The 15666-nt window shown below is 34.5% G+C and overlaps 1 protein-coding gene across 1 annotated transcript; it reads left to right on the forward strand.

Annotated features, from left to right (window-relative positions):
- Positions 1-9849: 9849 nt before the first annotated feature.
- LOC126605196 (uncharacterized) lies at positions 9850-13584 on the forward strand. Its single transcript, XM_050272563.1, has 10 exons — positions 9850-9971; positions 10436-11426; positions 11640-11724; positions 11897-11992; positions 12106-12258; positions 12345-12452; positions 12576-12695; positions 12819-12944; positions 13061-13144; positions 13257-13584. Exons 2-10 carry the CDS (start codon positions 10459-10461, stop codon positions 13380-13382), a joined length of 1866 nt encoding a protein of 621 aa, XP_050128520.1. The 5' UTR covers positions 9850-9971; positions 10436-10458; the 3' UTR covers positions 13383-13584.
- The last annotated feature ends 2082 nt before the right edge of the window (positions 13585-15666 follow it).

Here is a 15666-nt window from a genome sequence, read left to right on the forward strand (position 1 = left end):
GTTTTTGGTATAATATTCCCTTTGGTTCGGACCACTACTTGAATCGCGAAGCCTAAAGTAAAAGGACAGACGTCTAAGCATTGCAGGCCATGCAAAATTTGGTCCAATGTGTGTGTCTGCGCGTGTCCGAACTTTTTATGGGTGTGAGATTTTGTGTGCATGCAATGATGAATTGATAGGAAGTAGGAACTGTGCAAGACTAACTATGTATAAGAATTGATATAAGAATTGATATAAGAATTGGTTTGCGCCATGAATACCTAGCTAAATTGAAAGCTCTCGTTTATGGTCACGGATCTGCTGTTCTCACATTGGTGTCTTCAACATTTCTCTTTTCTAATTTTTTGACATGTGTATAAATCCTTAATTCCAACTTATAACACTATTAAAAAAAATGAAAGACAACCTCGTCAGCCGTCACCAACGAACCCGGCAAATTTTTGTGTTTCGTCGGCTAAGGGGGAAATTCTTTAAACTGAAAAATTGAGGGGGAATCGAAAAGACATAAAAAATAAAAGAGAAATTAGGTTTACATCATTCTTTTTGCTACTTCATTGATTAAAATCCTATTCATTTTCAATTTTTGATCAAGGTCATTGGGTATTAATAACATCATTAATTATTTGAATAATAAAATATTTTTATTTTTAAATATATTCCTTTAGTGTTAAAAATGTTACAATTAGTATATTTATATTTATGGCTAAATTTTTTATCATATATTTTTATTTTTAGTTTGTACCTATTTTTAATTTGTACCAATTTTTTTTTCATTTTTAATTTGTACCCATATGTTAGTTTCTTTTTGTGCCCATATTTTTTAAAGTTTTATTTGTGTTTGTACCCAGTGTATAACGTCACGTGACATTATATATTTAATCAATGATAAAAAAAATTATATATGGTATATTTATGTTTTATGTCTATCACATATTTATATTTTTAGTTTGTACCCACTTTTAATTTGCAACATTTTTTTAAATTTGTAGTATTTTATTTTTAGTTTTATTTTGTACCCATGTATTAATTTCTTTTAGCGCCTATATTTTTAAAAAATTCATTTGTACTCATAAGTTTTTAATCTTTTATTTGTACCCTCATTTATTTATAATGTGCCCATTCTTCTTTATTAATGTACCACTTTGTTATATGTGAAATGTACCAATTTTTTTAACACTATGGATACATTCTTTTGTCACTTATTATTTCTTATTTTTACATAGTTTTTATCCATTTATTCAATCAAAATGTTTGAATATTTTTATTGTAACCGTTTCTAATAGTATTATAATGAGAGATTTTAAATTTATAGGATTATAAATCTCATAAAATATCAAACAATTAATGTCAAAACTATAAAAATATTAATATTAATTGTAATATAATGAGGTATACAAAGTTAAGGGACTTTAATCAAACTTTGAATACCATTAAGGTTTTAGTCAAATAATGTTAAGAATTAAGGACCGCATCCAAAGTATCCCAAAAATAAATGAGCGGGAATGAATTAATCCGCGCCCCTCTCTTGATGACAAACGGACATGTTTTTGCCGACTATTAGTTTATTTGGCTTGAATGTTCTTTGCCAACAAACTTTTCCTCGGCATAGGTCTAAATGTTTCGAGCCGACAAATTAAAATTTTTGTAGGGCAAAGACTCTTGTGCCGACAAAATTTTATTTTATCGGCTTTAAGTTTGTCGGTAAAATAATATTTTCTAGTAGTGAGGATATATGTCAAAAAGTTAGAAAAGAGACGTATATAATACACTAATTTAGAAACAACGGACATGTGAACCTCATTTATGAGCTAGTTAGCTACTTAACAAATGCATGATCAGATAAAATTTTGTGTGTATTTGAAATATAAGGTGGTTTATTATGTGTTATAGTATAATGGGATGACAAAATTTATATGTCATCTTTTTAAGGTATATTTCCTAATGTTTCCCTACTTATTATATTATCACATATGATATAACGTCTTTTGTTTTAGATTGATTTCTCAACCCTTCAATATATGAACCCATGCATGCATGTATGGATGGTGTTCTACAGTTCTAGTGTACCGACACTTTGCAAACCAATTTAAACACAGTATTTACCAATATGTCTAAATATTTGAGTGGTTGTGCCATTTGTGACTACTACAAAATTATTTATAACTGGCGGTTAAAAAACCGATAAAAAATGTAAATTACTGTCGGATTTTAAGCAAAATCCGACAGAAAATGGATGCAATGGCAGATATAATAAGCGACAGATTTGCTAGTGTCAGGAAATGAATTTTCGGACAGAAAATACTCTAAAACCGATAGAATATATTTATAATAATTAAATAAGGAAATTTCTGTCGGATAAAACCGACATCCAATTATAAAAACCGCCAGAAATTCTGTCGGCTATAACCGACAGAGACTTTATTAATAAGAATAAATAAAAGCAATCTTGTCGGCTAAAACCGACATCAAATATATTAATAATAAAAAATATATATATTTCTGCATTAACTCTAAAACACTGTAAAAATGGATGCCACACCCACGTTCTTTCATTGTCACCATCCTCACACTCACAGCTCTAATTTCAGCAACCCAACAACAACAACAGCACAGACATGCAAGCTCACCATCAAACCACTCCATGCTTGCATCACTGATCTAACTCTAAACCCAGCAAAACCATGCAAACCCAGCAAACCCTTTCTGGGTTATCTCGGTCCGTACCTCCTCTGCTTCTCCTCCTGCTCTTATTGTAGTAGTGTTAAGTCATCATGAAGAATAGGTTTCAGTTGATTACGCACGAAAACGGAATCAAGTTTGTTGATGTAAAAGCAATGTGATATTCATAAGCAAGTCTTTCATTGAACAAGAACAAACATGGACTTCTGATATTCCTTGGACATTAACATTTTGTGCAGAACCTTTAACATGCAATCTTGTTACGAGGAAATTATGTGACTGCCATGATCGTAAGACAACGGGAATGTCATCTTCATTAACAAGTGGATCACCTACTAATTGGCCTAAAAGCTCAAATAATAGGCCACAAGCAACCCTTACAGGAACCTAGCAATATAATAGAAAACTACATGCATTAAATTTAACACTAGCAAGTTAGATTAGTCATTCTGCATGGTAAGTTAGTAAAGCACTCAACGGAAGGATAGTCTCAAAGATAAAAGAGTATTTTACCTCATACAAGAGGTACTTCATTCACTTGCTTATCAACTTATTTTCATCTCGCAAAGCAATACTGACATCCAGGTGTAACCATTGAGCAGTACTCAGAGAGAGAGAGAGAGAGAGAGAGAGAGAGAGAGAGAGAGAGACACACACACACACACACATAGAGAAAGAGAGAGTGTTACCTTCTTCTTCACCACATCGTCCAGTGGAGTGATCCTTAAATGTATATTCACATCCCTACCTAGCACGAGGCCTTTTGGGAGCTCACTGACTTCGGATTTCGTAGGAACTCCGAAGTTAAGCGAGAAGGAAGCCAGAGCACTCCCAGGATGGGTGACCCACTGGAAAGTTGCTCGTGAGTTCCCAAAAACAAAACCGTGAGGGAATGGTAAGTCCAAAGCGGACAATATCGTGCTACGGTGGTGGAACGGGCCTGTGATGTGGTGGACCAGGGCCGAGATGTGACAAATGGTATCAGAGCCAATCCCTGGCCGGAAGTGTACCGACGAGGACGTCAGGCCCCTAAGGGGGGTGGATTGTAACCTTCCACATCGCCCAGGGGAGTGATCCTTAAATGTATATTCTCATCCCTACCTAGCACAAGGTCTTTTGGGAGCTCACTGGTTTCGGGTTCCGTAGGAACTCCGAAGTTAAGTGAGAAGGAGAGTTCTCAAAAACAAAACCGTGAGGGAATGGTAAGCCCAAAGTGGACAATATCGTGCTACGGTGGTGGACCCGGGTCGGGATGTGACAATAATAATCCATGTAAAATATGCGATAAATAAATAAAAAGAGAATTGTACAATGAAAATGTCATCACACAAACTAAATATTGTCGAATCAATAATTGAAAAACATAAATAAAAATTTAGCACAAATTACTTTACCACTTCAAAATTTAGGCAAATTTAACGGAAATATGCATTTTACTAAATTAGTTTCAATGATCTAACCGTCAACAAGATCGCATATGTAAAAAATCGTAAAAACAAACATTTAGATATTACGTCACGGAACAAAAGTTTTCGACGATTATAAACGAAAATTCACAATTTAACGGTTATTTTAGCTTCGATTTTAATGATTTTTTTACAACTACACTCCTTGACCCTATACGAATGTAATGAATAAATTTGATCTTCAATTTAAAATATTTACACTAGTGGATAACACAAAATCTTATTTTATACTTAATGGAAGTATAACATTAACTCTAAGTGTTTGTTTAATCTATCGTTTTGATGCGATACGCATTCTACGAAGTGTTTTTTAACGATCCAACCGTCAAACTTGTTTGTACACACTCCGAGATCGCATATGAAAAAAAATCACAAAAAACAAACATTCAGAGATTAGGTAACAGAACAAAAGTTTTCGATGGTTATAAACAAAAAATCACAATTTAACGTTTACTTTAGCTCCGATTTTGATATTTTTTACAACTATACTCCTCGACCCTATAAGAATGCACTGAATGAATTCGATATTCAATTTAAAATATTTACACTAGTGAATACCACAAAATCTTATTTTATACTCGATGGGGAATTATAACATTAACTTTAAATGTTTGTTTAATCTACCGTTTTGACTCGATATGCATTCTACGAAATTTTTTTCAACGATCCAACCGTTAAACTTATTTGTACACACTCTGAGATTGCTTACATAAAAAATTGTAAAAAATAAATATTCAGATATTACGTAACGGAACAAAAGTTTTCGACGGCTATAAACGAAAAATCACAATTTACCTATTATTTTAGCTCAAATTTTAATGATTTTTTACAACTACACTCATCGACCCTATAAGAATGCAATGAATAAATTTGATTTTCAATTTCAAATATTTACACTAGTGGATACCACAAAATCTTATTTTATACTTAATGGAAGTATAACATTAACTCTTAAGTGTTTATTTAATCTACCGTTTTGACGCGATACACATTTTACGAAACTTTTTTCAATGATATAACCGTCAAACTTGTTTTTACATACTCCGAGATCACATACATAAAAAATCACAAAAAACAAACATTCAGAAATTAGGTAACAAAACAAAAGTTTTCGACGGTTATAAACGAAAAATCACAATTTAACAGTTATTTTAGCTCCGATTTTGATGATTTTTTACAGCTACACTCCTCGACCCTATAAGAATGCATTGAGCGAATTCGATCTTGAATTTAAAATATTTACACTAGTGGATACCACAAAATCTTATTTTATACTTGATGGGAAAGTATAACATTAACTCGAAATGTTGGTTTAATCTATTGTTTTGATGCGATACGCATTCTACGAAACTTTTTTCAACAATCCAACTGTCAAACTTGTTTGTACACACTCCAAGATCGCATACGTAAAAAAATTGCAAAAAACAAACATTCAAAGATTAGGTAACAGAACAAAAGTTTTCGATGGTTATAAGCGAAAAATCACAATTTAACGGTTATTTTAGCTTTGATTTTGATGATTTTACTCCAAAATCAAATGCATGTGGGTTATAACAATTCCTTAAGTATCTGATCATTTTCGTTGGTCTTTATTTGTTTCCTAAGAAAATTTATTATTTTAATAAAAGTTTAAATGGAGATATTTGAAGTTCACTAAAATGTTGTATTGGTCACATGATGATCAAGGAATCCATCACAAATGGTGAATAAATAATGTGCTTTTAATGTTTTGATATCAGTCTTTAATATTAAATTCAAAGATTGGATGATTTTATGAAATTTGACATGTCATTGGAGAGATTTTAAAATAATAAAATTTTCATTTTTGTCGGTTATAACCGCCACCATTAACTTAAAAACCGCCAGAATCTGTCAAAAATATTTAAAAAAGGTTTCAAAAATCCTGTCGGTTATAACCGACAATATTTTTTTGATATCCGCCAGGAATATATAACCGACAGGATTTTTCTAATATCCGTCAGTAATTAAATGATTTGTCGGATATAATTTATCCCACAAGATTTTTTAATATTCGTCACCATAATCTGCCACCTAAAACTAATATTATAGTAGTACTGACTATACAAGGGGATTCAATCTGACCGACGGATCGATCTAACGGTTAGGAAATCGATCCCATCTGTACGAAATAGCAATGTAGTAATTTTGTCAGACGACTGAGATTCTCAATCTGACTACAAATGGATACAATCTGACCAATCGAGTTATAAATAATTGCTTGTACATTTTGCATAAAATTTCTCTAAGAGTATATATGTGATTCAGCCATCCCCCATGTAAAATTATACATTCACATATTTGGTTGCAGAGTAATGTAACTAATTAAGCATACTTTTGGATTTGTATTTTAAAAAATGCTTCTATAGCTCATAAGTATTTTTAACATTTTGATTGACAAAAAAAATACTTTTAACATATTAAAAAAGAACAATTCAAACATGATCACAAGACTTCTAAGTTTCAATTTTTTTCTTCAAATTCCAATGTCAATGACTGCAAAGTTATGTCCTAGCCCGAAGATGAGTTTCATATTAGTAATATTCAAGTCCTAATTCGATTCCTCAAACTTTTGACTTTAGAATTTCCAGAACATTGGAAAAGGCCTAATAATTAAGTAGCTAGCGTTAGTACTCATATCTTTACCATTGGACGTGCCCATGATTTCCGAGATGTGTTGCTACTACTGTTGCTGCAGCTCTATATACATAGAAATCCCATGTGCGCATGCAGTCGCGCACATCCACTCTGCAGTGCACCACACTCTGCCTCCAGCTGCTTCAATATGCATGCTTTCTGTCACCATTCGTAAACAGTACGCTGGCATTCAACGCATTGAGTCCATGTAATTAACCATTAATTAACATAATTTAAACGTGATCACATTGCCATTAGGCCCATGCAAAAGCTTCAGGTCCCAACGGCTACGGCACCGGCTTTGACCCTAAATAATTGTCCTGTTTCTTGGCTGCCAACTGTTGTCCATATTCGACAAGAAGATGAGCATATGGTGAGAGGGAAGACTGAAGATGTCCAAGAGGCCTGCATGATTTTCAATGTGAGCAGTTGGGCAGATAGGGGGTAGGATGTTGGTTTTCATCATCCGTCCCGAGTTCAAAATTTCCCTCTCTTCTCAATTATTGAAATAATTTCAAACCCTTTCCTTAATAATAAAACTAAAAAAAGAAAAAGAAAAAAAGATAGGGGGATATGCATACGTGTATGCGTGCATATTTAGGGTTTAGAGGGATGTCACTTCACTGTTCATGAAGCACAGTAGATAATGTCATCTTCATATTTTTTGTTTCGTGATCATGTATTAACCATATAACACTTATAGTTACATATTGTTATATTGTGAGCCAACAAAAAGGTAAAAACATTAAACTTCACACAATGAATACATCTCGTGAAACAGTCAAAACGACGATGCTATCCTATCTCGCAGTGGAGCGGAAGTGTAGCGAAATCTTGACTTTAGAAGCTTAATTACCTACTTAACAATATGAAAGACACCAAACCAAACTTGCCTACAAATCTTAACTGCTTTTTTCTGATAAGACAACCTAAATCTATCAGGATCCCCCATGAAAACCAAAATATGAAACTCCATTCAAAAGTGATTTGTGTTAGGTGGATCTAACATATATATTTGGTGCAAATTTGGTGTGAAAATGAAAAACAAAAGACAATTTAAAATAGGGAGTTTTAACGAAACACTTATGTTATTGTTTATTTTTAACGAAAAACCACAATTTTACCTTTTCTGGTATTATTCACTACACCTTTATTTATCATTTTTCATTCAAACTAATTTTTTTTTTTTGAACTTTTCATTAATTTTTCTTTTAAAATTTAAATAAATGGTATTTGATCAGTTTCGGTATGCTTTCTAGTGGATCCAGAAAACGGAACCTCTATAAATGGGTCCATATGTAAGTGTGCACATATTCGGGTCTACCATTCAAAGTCCAAAGGTAGATTGGGCTGCAAATCTTAGTGGATTTGTTATCATCCATTCATATGTGATGGGCTTAACACTAACTTCGTCAAATCTTGGGTCATGTAGGAAAATTTTGTGTCTAACGACATTCACATGTTTTGTTCAACCACTTAATAAGATGTTGACATTTCGTTAATCGAAACATTAAAATACAATATACTATAATGTGTCTATGTACTTATTAATTAATATTAAATGGTCGGACATATTTTGTTCTACCACATAGTAATATGTTGACATTTCGTTAATCGAAGCATTGAAAATACAATACATTATAATGTGTCTATGTACTTATTAATTAATATTGAATGGTCGGACATACCCAAATGTCTTGATTACATATAAGGAAAAGGATCCTCGCCGAATTCTTTTCTTGGGGATCTAGGGAATTTAGAAATCATATTCGTTAATCGTACATTGTACGATCATAAATATTTAAAATTTTAAAATTTAAATTAAATATAAATAGTACATAATAAAAACTAACCGCATAATATACCATGAACGGATATGATTTCTAAACCTCCCAGATCCTCAGCATATAATGCCATTTCCATGGTATTGGGAGCGCTTTACTCATGTTTCAAGGCAAATAGAGCACCCAATGACAAGTGTCGATGCATTTCTCACCCTATGTGACGTGTAGGAGGATTGCACATTCCATGAATTCTATGCTAAAACCCATCGCGACTTTGCACTTGATTAGAAGAGCACAATGGTAATGAGTTGTATAGAGATAATTAGAAATCTGAACCATTCAATTTAAATTTTATAGTTCTTATTAGTTCATTTTATTGGCTCATCTTATGGAAAACGAAGTTTTAAGCTGTTTGAATCTCTGTCTCTCTTGAATGGCTCGGATTTCTGAATTCAGCTGCTCTGAGCACAAAAAAGGGAAGAAAATCTCAATTCCTCTCAATTGACCCATTTACAACCACAATATAGCTATAGCATGCACTATAAACATTAAAATTCTACGGAGTGTAATCCAACCTTCCAATTAATTTAACTTTTTTATACTATCTTGATTATTTATTTTTCAAAGTTTTGAAAGAAAAATTGAAATTTCACATAGACTATTGTTATTTGGACTAACTCTTTGTATCTTTTAATATAAGCAACAGTAAATACAGTACAAATAGAATCATTATATAAAATAAAAAAAAAGAGATCAAAAGTGGTCGAGTTCCCAACGCCCGAATTTTCACGTACTTTTGCTAGAAACTAGTCAAACAAATATCATTTAAAAGGTTAAAAATCTACTTTTTTGTTAAGGAATCTGCTTAAACATCAATCAGTACAAGCTCATATGAATTTTTGCATTAAATTCGGAAAATCACTCTATCCACATTTTCACTTGGAGTGCATCAAAAAAGCGCCAACATAACGTCTAAACTGTTATTTTTCGTTAATGTTTCAATCGTTTTACCGTCCAACCCCCCAATTCAGGAAAAAAATTTCATTGTGACCAGAACACGGTGGTACACTACGTGTTTTTATTGAAGTTGTGAGAAATTTTATATTTTAAATGATTAAATTTTTAACACACATATTATACCATTTGTATAATGACACGTGATATACCACTTTGAAGCAAATCTAAATTTGACAAGTCAAAACACCGAACTTCCGAAATTACCCTTGCTCTCTTGGAAGCTCATATATAAATCGCGACCGCCGCGAACTCCCCAACTTTATTCTGTCCTCTCCTGAAATCAATTTTTTCTTTTTCTTTCTCGTGTTTTGTATTTTATATTTAATTTTTGTTCCTCGTAGGATTTTCTCACAGCTCGAAGAAAACACAGGTATGTCTATATTTTTTTTATATTTATTTACCGAATTTCCCTAAATTTTCCGATTTATCGATTCGATTATTTCAGATTCGATTTGAGGGTTTATTCGATTCTGAACTGAATAATAATGATCGAATTTCCCTTTCCCGATCCATCGTTTCAATATTTATTTTAAATTGTGGGGTTTTCTGGATTCAGATACTATGGTAAAGCAAATGACTTTTGTGGGAATTAAAATTTGGAATTTAGCTGGATTTTTAACTGTATTTGTTCTTTCATTGATAAATATTGATGCTTTGATTATTTTTTAATTTATATGGTTGGAAATGTTGAAATTGAATTGAAAAAAAAAATTATGAAATGTTTTTGTTGGTTAATTTGAACGCAAGTTTTGTTTGGATTGATGGGTTGTTGGTAAAATTATATGAGATTTAAAAATTGGTAATAATTACCAATTTTTATGGGTTTGATTGCAGAGAGGCATTGGAGATAATCGAAGATGTTAGAACAATTACTGATATTTACTAGAGGAGGATTAATCCTCTGGACATGCAAAGAGCTTGGAAATGCTCTTAAGGGATCTCCAATCGACACCTTGATCCGATCCTGTCTTTTGGAGGAACGGTCTGGTTTAGCTTCTTTCGATTACAGTGCCCCTGGGGCTGCTTACACGCTCAAATGGACCTTCCACAATGAGCTTGGGCTCGTGTTTGTCGCTGTTTATCAGAAGATTCTCCATCTGTTGTATGTGGATGAACTGCTTTCGATGGTGAAACATGAGTTCTCGGAGATTTATGATCCGAAAAGGACAGTCTATGCTGACTTTGATGAAACTTTTCGACAACTGAAGAAGGAGGCCGAGGCTAGGGCGGAGGAATTGAAGAAGTCAAAGCAGGTGGGTAAGCCTGTGAACAATAAGAAGCAAGGGCAGGTGCAGAAGACTGGACTTGGAGGAGACAAGAAAAAGAATGAAGGTGGTTTGGCAAGTGATGGCGGGGATGGTGATAATATGAAGGGCCGTAAATTGGAGAATGGGATCTCCAATGGTAATCACGTGGATTTCAAAGAATCTAATGGTACTGCTAACGGAAAAGAAAATACTAGTTCCAATCTTGGGGCTTTTGATGTAAATAAGCTTCAGAAACTTAGGTCGAAGGCTGGGAAGAAGACAGAGAAAACAGCTACTGTTGATAGCAAGGGCTCCAAGGCCGAGCCAAAAAAGAAGATAACAAAGAAGAATAGAGTTTGGGATGATAAACCTCCTGAGTCGAAACTGGATTTTACGGATCCTGTGGGTGAGAATGGAGACAACAATATTGAGGTCGTGGCAGCAGATCACGGTGAAAGTATGATGGACAAAGAAGAGGATTTCGGTAGTGAAAGTGAGGAGGAAGAGGAAGAGGATGTTGGGAAGGAAAGCAAGCCTGATAAGCAAAAGAAGGGGTGGTTTTCATCTATGTTCCAGAGGTAAATCTTTTGGAAATATAGGATATTTGTTATGTTAAATTGACTTTTTGAGTCGGTGAAACTAACTGCTATTGAGATGGCTCAACACTCCGAGTTTCTCTTTGTCTCGATAAATCTGAAATGGCTTATGTTTTCTTGTATTCCCAAGCCAGTTTCATCAGACTATTAGGTTGTTACATAATTTTTATGCATCTTTTACTTGTTTGTATTCAGTATTGCTGGCAAGGCAAACTTGGAGAGGTCTGACCTGGAACCAGCTTTGAAAGCTCTCAAGGATAGGCTCATGACCAAGAACGTGGTATGCTCTTGAACTACTCTATTTCCCATTACTAAGCTGAAGTTTATTTTATCAGTAACTTTCAAGTTTTTAGATTGCTGGTACAATCCTTTTCAATATTTATCACCTGGTGCTCCAGTATTTTCACTCTTATTGAGCCGTCTAATATGATTTTGTGCTGTTGCATTCGTAGGCCGAGGAGATTGCTGAGAAGCTTTGTGAATCAGTGGCAGCTAGTCTTGAGGGGAAAAAGCTGGCTTCGTTCACAAGAATATCTTCTACCGTGCAGGTTTGTCGATTAGTTCTCTTCATTCCTCCAATATCCAGTCTTCCAGTTTGGCCTCATTATTCATTTTTTATCATGTTATAAGATTAATATTGGGCCTGTAAAACTTACTGCAGACTGCAATGGAAGATGCCCTTGTTCGTATTTTAACTCCCAGGCGCTCTATTGATATACTGAGGGATGTGCATGCTGCCAAGGAACAAAGGAAGCCATATGTCGTCGTTTTTGTTGGTGTCAATGGAGTGGGGAAATCTACCAATTTGGCTAAGGTTGAGCTGAATTCTTCTCTGTTTACGTTAAAGCATGCCTCTTTACTGATGGACCGATGGTTTTATTAACCAATTGCACCATGCAGGTTGCTTATTGGCTTCAACAGCATAACGTCAGTGTTATGATGGCTGCCTGCGATACATTTCGATCTGGAGCTGTGGAGCAGCTGCGTACTCATGCACGTAGACTCCAGGTATCATATCATATTACAGGATTCACATTCATTTGGGAAAGACTAATAATGGTTCTTTGGATAAAAACAATTTTTTCTGTCTTGACCTTCATAATTAACATGTAACCAAACCTTCCATCTCAGATCCCTATTTTTGAGAAGGGATACGAGAAAGATCCTGCAGTTGTAGCTAAGGAAGCAATCCAGGAGGCCACACACAATGGTTCTGATGTGGTTCTTGTTGATACAGCTGGTCGTATGCAGGTACCGTATTTCTAGTTCTATAGCTGAATGGATGAGCATCTCTATTTACTGTTTTTTTTATGTACATGCTAAGGTTATCTTATGATTTTACTATTTTTTGTTTGTTTTTGTTGCGCCTTTCAGGATAATGAGCCATTGATGAGGGCACTGTCAAAGCTTGTCAATCTTAACAACCCAGATCTTGTCTTGTTCGTTGGAGAGGCACTGGTTGGGAATGATGCCGTTGATCAGCTTTCGAAGTTTAATCAGGTTTGAGCTCCATATTCCTATTCTCGGTTTTTTCTAGTATTATCCAATTATCTTTGTTTCTGTATCATCATTTGCTTACTGGCTGGTTTCTGATTCCACCTTCCCTGTTCCTGCAGAAATTAGCGGACCTCTCAACTTCGCAAACTCCTAGATTGATAGATGGGATATTGCTCACTAAGTTCGACACTATTGACGATAAGGTAGACAAACGTTTTCAATCTGCAATTGTCTATGATTATTACGTAATCTTGAGGATTTCTTTTCCCTTCACTGATTCCGTTGGTTCTAACTCAATTTGTGGGTGCGGCGTAGGTTGGGGCTGCGCTGTCCATGGTTTACATATCTGGAGCTCCCGTCATGTTTGTCGGGTGTGGGCAGTCGTACACTGACCTCAAGAAGCTGAATGTGAAATCTATCGTGAAGACACTCCTGAAATGAGAGACGTTATGCTGCCAAATTTCGTGATTCAAAGCATGCTGATGGTTTATGTTATGAAACTGTGTCCTGCAGTTTGCTGCTGTACCTTTAATTTGTATTGTTTCCGTTTGATGACCCTATGGTGGTGTTGAAAACTTTGGAGGTGAATCAGTCCTTTCGGCTGTAATTTAATGAATATCAGGTTTATTAGACGTTGTTCAAATTGCTCCTCTCCCACTCTCTTGAAGAATCCCCCAAAATTATTCATAAAAAGAAATTTAAAATTCTTTGGGTTTTTTAGCAAAAATGGTCTTCTCACTTTGGTTTCTGAGATTTGAAATCAATAGAATTGGTCGTCCACTATTAATCATTTTGGTCATTCTGTAAAAAAATCTTTATTAAATTGAGGATACATTTGTCATTTTGATCCTTATTTAACATAATTTTGTACGGAATGACCAAAATGATTGATAATGTGCCACTTCTATTGATTTCAAATCTCAAGGACCAAAGTAATGTGTTATACAAATCTAAAGGACCATTTTGCTTAAAAAGTCAAATTCTTTGGTGGTCGGTTTAACTGTTAGATTTTAATTTTTGGTAGACGACTTTTTGGCGGCATAAAACTTATCATGTGTTATGTTTGGATGAGAGACTTTCATAGTGTTATGTTTAGACGAGAGACTTTCAAGTTTCTGAGTACTCAACTTTAGGCTGATTTTAAGTTACATTACAGAACACCGCTAATGAACTACTCGAGCAATATAAGATTACTCCTCAATTGTTTATTGCGCATTATTTTGGCTTGTTAATTGAATTTTACCAATTATAATTAATACTATGCAGACAATGACTGAATGACCCGGGCTATTAGAGTACCGGTGGCTTTTGTTCATAATTGGCATACAAAATCATCGATTCATTTACCTTTTAAAACAAGTAATCCAAGGGTATCACTTTTCTTACCAGACAAGTCCTTTCATATTCTTAATTATTCGAGTTCATAAACAGAGATAATCGTATTTGCCTACAAAAGGACAGGTAAACATTTGGGCTAACTGACTTAACTTACGTCTGTTTGAAAAAGACGTTTCTTGATTCTTCACTTGATTTTTATCCAAAATTGAAAAGTTATACAACTCATCATAAATACATAATTGCAGTTTTATTATCAAGATTGAAATGTAATCACACTCATTGGAAGGTAAAAGCCGTTTTAGATTTTTTTCTCTAAATAAATTGATTTCACATTTACAGTCAGATTTCAAACCTCACCAAAAGTCCCCAACACCAATCTTTTAACACTTACATATATACAAGGGAATAATGCTAGGGAGACCAAATTTTTTAAACTAAATTTGCAAATCAAATGATGTGCTGTTGATGATTGGATTATTATTTAACCGTTGATTAACGTGCTTGTTTCCTATTGGTGACACATAATTTAATTTGTAAATTTGATTTAAAATTTTGATTTCCCTAGCATTACCATATACAAGGACCAACGTAACAAAAACCCTACAACTTGAAAAATCATAGAGCAGAAGCAACAATGGCGTCCTCCATAAATATTGGTTTTGCAGTTTTGTCCTTTGTCTTTGTGTTATTTGCGTTGTATGAAGCCAAAGACATTCTGGTCGGAGATAAGGACATTTCTTGAAACGTTGATTCTGCCAAAGCCTTGATTCAGTGGGCTGAGCATAGACGATTCAGAATCGGCTATGTTCTCAGTAAGTTCTCCCCTTTCAATTCCCATCACCCTTATTTTCATATCTACTTAAAACGAAGATATTAATGTAGCGCTACTTTAAGTCAATCACTTACTTCTACGCTTTTAAACGCTCTTACTCAATAATGTACTCTGATTGCATGCTAAAATCTGCTTATTTTCTTTTATTTTTGCTTAATGATATTAAAAACTGAAAACGAAATAGCTAGAAAATGATGATAAGTGTGACATTTTTGTTTTGGTGCCTGCAGAATGGAAAAAGGAGCAAGGGAGGGACTCCGTGGTGCAAGTGACAAAGGAAGCCTATGAGACCTGCGTCATTTCAAAGCCAATCAAAGCAGACGTGGAGGAGATCACGTTGAATAAGTCAGGACCATTCTGCTTCATCAGTGGTGTTAAGGAGCACTGTGACATGGGCTTAAAGCTCACGGTGGTGGTTCTGTCTGAAAAACATAAGTATGGTTCGGATTCTCCGTCGCCTGCTCCGGCTGCAGCTCCGTCGAGTAACGCTGCTGCTCGTGGTTTCAGTTTGAGTGCTGCGTTTATTGCGGTTGGGGTGGCAGTGGGGGGATGGCT

The sequence above is a fragment of the Malus sylvestris genome, chromosome 15 (genome assembly GCF_916048215.2).
Source record: "Malus sylvestris chromosome 15, drMalSylv7.2, whole genome shotgun sequence".
NCBI lineage: Eukaryota > Viridiplantae > Streptophyta > Magnoliopsida > Rosales > Rosaceae > Malus > Malus sylvestris.

Excerpts from the sequence above, each read along its gene's own strand:
- LOC126605196 (XM_050272563.1), top strand. The coding sequence starts at position 10,459 with ATGTTAGAACAATTACTGATATTTACTAGAGGAGGATTAATCCTCTGG. Across the intron at positions 11,725-11,896 it reads GGCTCATGACCAAGAACGTG|GCCGAGGAGATTGCTGAGAA; the intron begins GTATGCTCTTGA and ends TTGCATTCGTAG. Across the intron at positions 12,453-12,575 it reads CTCATGCACGTAGACTCCAG|ATCCCTATTTTTGAGAAGGG; the intron begins GTATCATATCAT and ends CTTCCATCTCAG.